This window comes from Egretta garzetta, unplaced genomic scaffold, assembly GCF_000687185.1.
Source record: "Egretta garzetta isolate BGI_Z169 unplaced genomic scaffold, ASM68718v1 scaffold42, whole genome shotgun sequence".
NCBI classification, from domain to species: domain Eukaryota; kingdom Metazoa; phylum Chordata; class Aves; order Pelecaniformes; family Ardeidae; genus Egretta; species Egretta garzetta.
This window is the reverse complement of record NW_009258782.1, coordinates 327,452-335,616: the sequence shown is the minus strand read 5'-3', so window position 1 is coordinate 335,616 and position 8,165 is coordinate 327,452. Positions and strand designations below refer to the sequence as shown.

General features: G+C 51.4%; 1 protein-coding gene across 1 annotated transcript in view; it reads right to left on the bottom strand.

Annotated features, from left to right (window-relative positions):
* The window catches only part of RHBDF1 (rhomboid 5 homolog 1), a 47,147-nt gene that overhangs the window by 16,002 nt on the left and 22,980 nt on the right, over nt 1-8,165 (bottom strand). Inside the window, exons 4-5 of the mRNA XM_009649429.2 lie at nt 5,690-5,831; nt 3,364-3,494 (exon numbers count right to left, since the gene is read on the bottom strand). Coding sequence (XP_009647724.1) covers nt 3,364-3,494; nt 5,690-5,809 — 251 coding nt within the window. The 5' untranslated portion in view covers nt 5,810-5,831. The remainder of the gene's footprint in view (nt 1-3,363; nt 3,495-5,689; nt 5,832-8,165) is intronic.

Genomic DNA, 8,165 nt, shown 5'->3' with positions numbered 1-8,165 from the left:
TATTCCATTCACCACCTTCTGAGCCCCGTCTGGACCAACATGACTAGCATCTGTTCGGTGCTGCTTCTTCTCCTTCCCCTTCTGCCCCAGAGGAGGCTTTGGGGCCAACATATGCATACGCCACGTGTTGCATTGACGCTAGCAAAGGCAGGCTGTGCTATGGCTGCCCTGGGGAGATATTCCAGCTACGGTGAACACCAGGATGTTGACAGCTTGTTAGGAAAGGCAGGAGGGAGTGAGGCTGGCGGGTGGACGGCTTGTTAGTCCATGCTACTTATTGACAGCTGCCTACACATTTAGTAGGAGTGACAATTGGTTTTTGTTAGAAGCACACATGAACTTTCTCGCTCCTGCCTGTTTGTAGGCCTCCTGGCCAGCCCTGGGAAGGCAAGGTGGTCCCAGCAACAGCCAGAATCTGTGCAGTTCACAACAGCCCTTGCACACACATGCAGGGGTGGGTTTCACACTGAGCACTACCAGTACCTGAAAAATGATCGGGGCAGGGACTGCCGCTTTCTCAGGGAACTCCTGCCCACCCGGTGCCCATGAACAGGCAGGGTCTGACTCCTTTGAAACCGTACCTGTCTGCTGCAAAGAAAAGAGAGCTGAAGGGAAGGAGCCTGCAGGGCTGTGGAGGGGAGCAGTGGCCTGCATCCAACACCTCCCCGTCTCCTTCCATAGCCCCATCAGCAGCAGTTGTGCCACAGCGCACATGACAGCGGTCTCCATTTGAGAGCAAGACCTAAGAGAAACAACCAAACTCAAGCCACACAGCACCATCTTTGAACCCAGGAGGCTGCTGACTCCTTTTAGTGCATCTGCGCCTCTGACGTGTCTCCCATTTCTCTTAAAGATACCAGGGATACTGCAATCCCCCTCAGCCCCCAGACCTCTGCCATCTTCTGCCCAGACACCCAGCAAAAGACCCCATTGGCTGGCTTTGGACACCGGAGTGTGAAGCCATGGAGGTGTCATCAGGCTGAGATATGATCTGCTTAGATACAGGTGTCTGAGGCCACTGGAAGTGCCCTGGGCCTCTTCTGGTTGACCCTGGGAGGATCTTGCCTGGTGCACAAGTCTCTCTGTGCCACATCTGCTGCCTTGAGCAGACATCTCTGACACTCTGGGAGACTGGAAGTGGTGTTAGATGCCTATACTCAGGCGCACGAATCACTCCCATGCCATGTTCTGTACCACACAGGCTTGACCGTAGGCTCATACTTGGTCTGTATCCTCCAAGCCCCAGGGAACAGGATGGTGTGGAGTCCTGCTGCCGGAACAGTTTTACATTCTGTGCATCCTGGGGGCTGTGCTAAGCAGAAAACCTGGCAGTCAGCTTCCCTGGACTTGCAAAACAAATCCCCAAGGCACTTTTATAGACACATGGTCTGCATCTCACTTGCATCTCTAGCTCTGATAAACAAAGCACAAGTTTTTAGGCCTTTTCTTGGTACTTCCCAGTTCCCTGTCCATGTTTCTGTCCCACTTATTTCATGCTTTTCTTGCTAGTTTCATGTTACGTGTGCATTTTCTGCAGTTCTGCCCCTTGGAAACTCCTTCCCACCACTGCACCTGCTCCCTACCCACAGTGCTCTGTAGAAGTCACCCGTAAGCTGCAAACCCTCCGAGAGGAAGAGACTTGGCCACCCCCTGTGCTGTACAACAGTTTGCATGAGACAACTCAGCACTGCAAAATAGCACTGAATCCCCCCACATACATACTCCGAGCAGGAGACTCCCAAGACTTTCAAACCCATTTGTGCACCTCTGGGCCACTCCCTGGGGGACCGCATCTACTCCCAGGGTACAAAATGCCTAAACAGACCATTAGGCACAGGCAGGGACACAGCCATCAACCTGAGCCCCAGCATTTCCATTACAGCCTGGGCAGGCAAGAGGAAGACATGTCACAGAGTCTGTTGGTGCAACAGCCACATGTGTCTGTCCACTGACCCAACGCTAGGCAGGACATCGGCATCTCCCTCAGTGTTGGGGAGCTTCACCACCACTGCCCAGCACTCCTTCCTTGCTCACTGTAGCTCCGCATGCCTTGTCTGTCTTATAGTGTAATAGCTCTGGGGGCAAATTTGTTCCTCCAACACCAAAGTGGTTCGCAGTTCCCCAACCTCTCCACCCTACACACAAGCTGCATGCTGTGAGGACCTTGGAGAAGTTTACCCTGGCCCTCCTGCACAGTGCTTCTTGTCAGGACCTCCACAGCACCCTCCCAAGATACCCCCCATCCTTGACATGCTCTTGCCTAATTGTCCCAGCAAGGAGCAGAACAAGGGCAGGAGGTAAGGGAAGAGGCAGTCTAGGTGGGCAAGGACAGCCTCAGGCAGGCCCAGAAGCTGCCCACAGCCCTGAAAAGAGCAGATGCTGCTTCATGGCACAGCCCTCCCAACCTCACAAGAAGCAGGATCAGAGAGAGCTGCTCCAGGAGAGCTTCACCACCAAGGCAGCTGGGGAACGTCTGAGGCAAAGGAAAACAGTGCGTGGGAGGTCAGTCTCTCCCATAGCTGGGAAGTTGTCCTTTGTGAGTGGGCGAAGCCTGGCTGGCTGAAAGTACCCCTGACCTGTGGAGCTCCAGGGATGCTCCTGGGATCCAGGCAGGCCTGACACACTGCCAGGGATACAAGCCAGGCATCTCAGGAGAGCAGCTGGGAAAGCCACTCCCTTTGGACAAACTGGGATAAGCCTTTGCCACGGGGAGGGAAGGAGCATCCAGCTGTGTGGCCGTGTCTCAGAGACCCCTGGGCCATGGGGACAAATGATAACCCTCTGTGCAAGCGTGGGGGACAGGACTGGAGCAGCCTCTCCCTGCTCTCCATCACCCCCCATAGCCATCTCAAGGACCTGCCAATGAGCTAGTGCCAGAAGCCAAGCTGCTGAGAGCCCTGGACTGCTCAGGATGGGCTTCTGCCTCCCCCAGCAATCATATGCTCTCAGACACCACACCAAGCAAGCCCAGCACACCACATCATACAGTCTCAGCTAAACATCAGGGTCTGAGGCATCCAGTTACTCAGAAACAGCCAGCTCCATGGGACACAGGGGCAGGCAAAATTTGTCTCTAAGTGGCAAGAACTATTCATTGTCCTGATCACCACAACCTTCCTCACAGGACTTCACTCCTCACTTACTTAAGACAGGCTATATAGCACCAGTGGGCTTATATGTCGGGGACCTATCTGCACTCATCCTCTTTTGCAATCTCATGACAGATAACAAGGGAGACAACCTAATCCTGCTGTGGCAGCGTGCCAGACAATGGGACAAGCAGAGGACCATAAATCCACAAATGAAGCATGGCAATGGATGGCAGAATCCACTAAAGCAGGCTCCATGAACTCAGTGTCTCACCTCTTGATGGTCTGGGTGATTGAGGTCTGTCGTTGTAGCACCGGTCTCCTCACTTCGTTAGGCAGGGAGGGCACACGGGTGTTGTCGGCGGGCATGCTCACGCTTCGCAGAAAGGCCTGACGTCTTGTTGGCTGCAAAGAAAAGCAGGAGGGAAGTCAGTGTTCTCAGAGTGATGCTCTACAAGGCCAGTCAGGTTGTGAAACATTTAGTTAGCAATTTAACAGCCGCCCAACACCCCAACCACAAGCTGGGTGCATACAGTTGGGCAGCAAAATCAGGCTAACAAGCACTGTGGTCATGTGAGCCAGGAATGGCTCTGCAGAACAGAACAGTCAGCATCAAGGACACGGCATCTGCGTGTTGCAGTGGGTATCAGTTCAGACTGGCTCTAGCCTGGCCCATGGACTGATGTCCCTTTGTAGATGGAGTGTATTACATGAACTCCTGCAACATATCCTCCTGGCTTTTTTCTAGCCAGAAGAAACCCAGATCACACATTCCTACACCACTCCACAAGGTGAAGAGAAGTACAATAAGTGATACTTGCTTCGTAAGTGACTGTATCTGCACTAAAAGCCTGCAAGACCTGTGGGTGGGTCTGTACTGTAGCTGCTCCCTGGTGCAGGCTAAGCAAGCTGGGAAAGCCACATCAGCTTTGTTCATAACCTAATTGTCTGGACACACTCAGGTCTGAAAGCTCCTGGCATGTCTTGGCTGAATGTCACCTACCAAACATGACACAATTCACCAGACTGTTTTCGGCTCATGCAACAGCTTCCCCAGGGCTGCTCTGGATTAATTTTTCATCAGCTTGGCAGAGACATCATCTCCCATTTGTAAAACACAGGCTGAGCAGACTGTCCCCTCTGGCAAGTGAAGCTCCAATCAACTGTTTCTCTGGTCAGACACTGTCTCTGCCTCAAGAGTACTTGCTACTCCAGCCCCTCTAACCCAGAAAGCTAGTAATTTCCACTAATCTTAACATTTTTACTATGTTTTATGTGAAAACAATGCATAGGTACTCAGGTTATAAGCCAAAGGAGCCGATTATGCACTCTTATCCTGACAGCCTGTGCTGTACCCACCAGACCTCCAGAGAACATCACCTCTGCCAGCTTCCAGCATAAGTACAGAGTGCGTCTCCAGAAGGTGCCCAGCTGGATTTAGACATTTCCGGTAAGAGAACATCCATCAGAGCCTTAAATAAGTGATTCGGAAGGTTTCAACCTGCACTGTTAAAACCCTGCATTCCAATTCTAATCCCTTCAGTCTGAACCCCGATCACTTTCCTTCCGAGGGAAGGCCAGGATCAAGATTTATCTGCCAGAAGCAGATAAATCCCTGGATCAAGGAACTGAGAAGAGGCCAGTCCCTGCTATTCCAAGCGCAACGTAAGTTCCCTCTTAAGACAAGCTTGTCCCCAACTCCCCTCCAGGGAAGCTGTATAACCCTCCATTTCTCTGATGGCTAAATCTTTCTTCCACACAAGCAACTGAGCCCAGGCACTGCATCCCACCCAGGGAGCTGGGCAGTAAGAACCCTCCGGCTCTGCCTTTGGTGCAGTCTCTGTTCCTGCAGTAAGGTCACAGAAGCAGCCAGCAATCATCCTACCCAGGTCCCACCCGTACATGAGAGTTTTTGCCACCTTGTAGCAGAAATTCCTGTTATTCTTCCTATTCCCAGCACAAATACAGATGATGTTTTACTCTCATACTTTGCACAGTTCCTATTAACCTATCACCCCATCTCTGCTTCACCACTCTTCAGTGTTATTTATTTCTCATCCCACATGATTCTCTTATGCTCCTCACGCTGGTAACAGCTTTGTGTTGCCAGTAACTGTTCTTTCTCTGCTGTTACTGATGAGAGCCTGTCATTACCTTGGCTATTCATAAGTCAGATGAATTCCCCGCTCATTTCAGTAGGAGCTCCAACATTTCCAGGGCCTCATATTTGTCTAGGAGCCCTTCACTCCTCCAGTCCCCTGAAGAAATGCTGGTTTGAATACCTCACTCCCATATTCCCCAGCCAGGACACTTTTCACAATCCCCACATCCAAACAGTCACATCCACTGATCTGAGCGCACCAGCAACCCACCCTCATCCCTCCCACATCCCCTTCAAGGGGCAGTTAATTACTGATCATAAATTTACCCAATGGCTCTGCCCCTTCTCACGTGGGCTCGTGACCCGTCACCACACGCTGCCTTTCTGTCAGCCAGGGCTGCCGGAGACCAGGGGCACAGGCATGCTCTCAGCGCAGCGGGGCTCTGCACACCCCCTCCACGGCTCCGCAGACCCTCCCTCCTGCCCCCAGCCTCTGTACCTGCACAGGCTGGGGCTCTTCTGGCACCGACACAGGCACCGGCACCGGGATGTCCAGTTTTAACCATGGTGGCTTCTTCCGCTGTAAACTGCTCGTGCTGTCGTGTCGCGCCTCCGACATCGTCCCACGTTTGTCCTCAGGCCTAGGAGAGGGAAGAAATCACAGTCAGGAGGGGGCCAGGCTCATCCCCGACACTGTATGTGCCAGCAGGCCAAGCAGAGTGCCCTCCTGCAGGCTGTGACTGATGAGACCCAAGCCCCACGTTGGACAACTCCCCAAAGTCCTCGTGAGCATTCAGGCGTCACAGCTTGTGTCTGTGCCGGTCAGCCAGGACCAGACGCTCGGAGGACACAGCACACGTTTCTAAGGCCCTCAGGACCTTGAGCCAGGTGCCAGAGACCGCAGTCACAAGTCTGAGAGCCACCTCCCATTAAGATTTTTGCTGAGACTACTGTGAGATCCAGATTCCTTAAGAGCCAGTCATGAATTAAATCTTAACGAGATCTGGATCCAGTCCAACCAGCTAAGTAACTGCAGTACCAAAAGCCACTGACCTCCCTCTAAAAACAGCTTGTGACTCACACAGGCACCCTTGCCCACCCACCGCTGAGCACCACACTTTCTTACCTAACTACTCCTTAGCAATTAGCAAGTGGCCGTTTCTCATTGCTGGTTCTAATCTCTTTTAAATGTAGTCATTTTCTAGAAACATGACATAGGAATACAAGGATAGCATGAACATTAGCGAACTGGCACCAATCCTGAACTAAGAGTGGTTTTCATACATAAATAATAATGATATGGTATTTAAATAAAAACCGCTGTGTTACCAAAATGCCAAAGGAACACGAGTGACTCGCTGTCATCTTGCCCACGCTACTATACCGCAACTTTCTCCTCCCGTTTAGGTTGCGTGTAGTGGGACAGGGACCATGCAACTCATTCAGGCTGGCAGAGCACCTACTTTAATGTGCACACTCAGAGAAACAATTAAGAACATAGATTTCACTGGGGGGGGAGATCAGATCAGATACCTCCACAGGTACCTTCCAACCCAAGTTATTCCTCAAGCCCATATTTCTTCCCCTCCTAGCACATACACAACCACAAGCCAGCAGTGGGAAGCACGTGTCTTTAACAGGACAGCAGATCCAATTCCCTCCCACTCCCTCCTTGTGTTGTCCTAGGCCACAGATCCCATAGGGGACATGAAAAAAAAAAAAAGAAAAAAAAAAAATCAAGAGTCCCAGCCTCTTCCCCCACCACAGTGGAGAGATGGAATAAGCATCCAGTTAACTTAGCAGGCACACATGATTTGAAAGGGAGTAGGGGAAAATCTCTCTACTTGGATTAAAACTCAGCGCTCTTATAATGTTAACACAGTCTATTTATTTTAAATGCACAACGAGTTTAATAAGCAAGGATTTTTCCTTGAGAGTGGCAAAGTCCTAGGACAGGGCCAGAGAGAATATCTCCATCCTTGGAGATATTCGGCACTCCACTAAACAAGGCCCTGAGCAGCCTGAATCATCCCTGTCTTGCACAGCGGCTGAGCCAGACAACCTGCAAAGGTCCCTCCCAACCTAAATTAGGCACTGATTCTCTGAAACACGGCACTGCCTTTCATGGCGTATTCCCAGAGCTCACTGCAGCTGCTCTGGAAAGGGAGCTGCACAAACGGTGAAGCTTACCATTGCAAAAGATACACAGCAGGGAGGGAAACAGGTCAACAAAAGGGAGCGGGGGATGATCTGGATTGGGTTAGGAGAAGAGAATCTCATCTAAAAGGAGCTGAAGACCAGCTGCTAGCTCAGTCGCCCAAGCTGGGCTGGCTGCCAGAAGCGCCGCGCTCAGCTGAGCCGGAACGACAGAAAGGGAGGACTCAGCTGTAGGTGGATGAAGGTTGGGTTTCAGCAAATACCACAGGCCCCCAAAAGTCTGGGAATTCACGATCAAGCCTGTACAGACATGCCCTTCGTACATGCACCACGGTCCTGTGTGCACAGACGCAGTGCTGTACATTAGAGACACACAATTCCTTCCTTCTCTCCACCCCTAGCCGCAGGGGTGACTAAATGCATCTGTTCTAACTTCCTATAAGATGAGAATAGTGAAAGTATTAGGGGAACTCTCGCCTGCTCTTGGTAAGCGTAAATGTGCTACGAGACAGCTTTCAGTCTCGGGCACAAAACAGGCAAACTTCTCTTCATGGTGAGGTCAGAAGGCAAAGCAGATTTCTCATACCTGAAAAGCTCCCTTGGTGCAACACAAAGAACTCCAGCATTTACCCACGAGGATCATGAATACCAGGTCTTCCTGAGATGCTCTAATCAGAGACCAGACAAGAGGGACGGTGCCACCACTCTGTGGTGACCAAACACAACCTATTCCACACATGCCCCTCATGACACAACTGAAGAGCCTCCTTTCTGAGCCCTCAAGGGAAAATTTAGAGCCCCTGAACTAGCAACTCTTT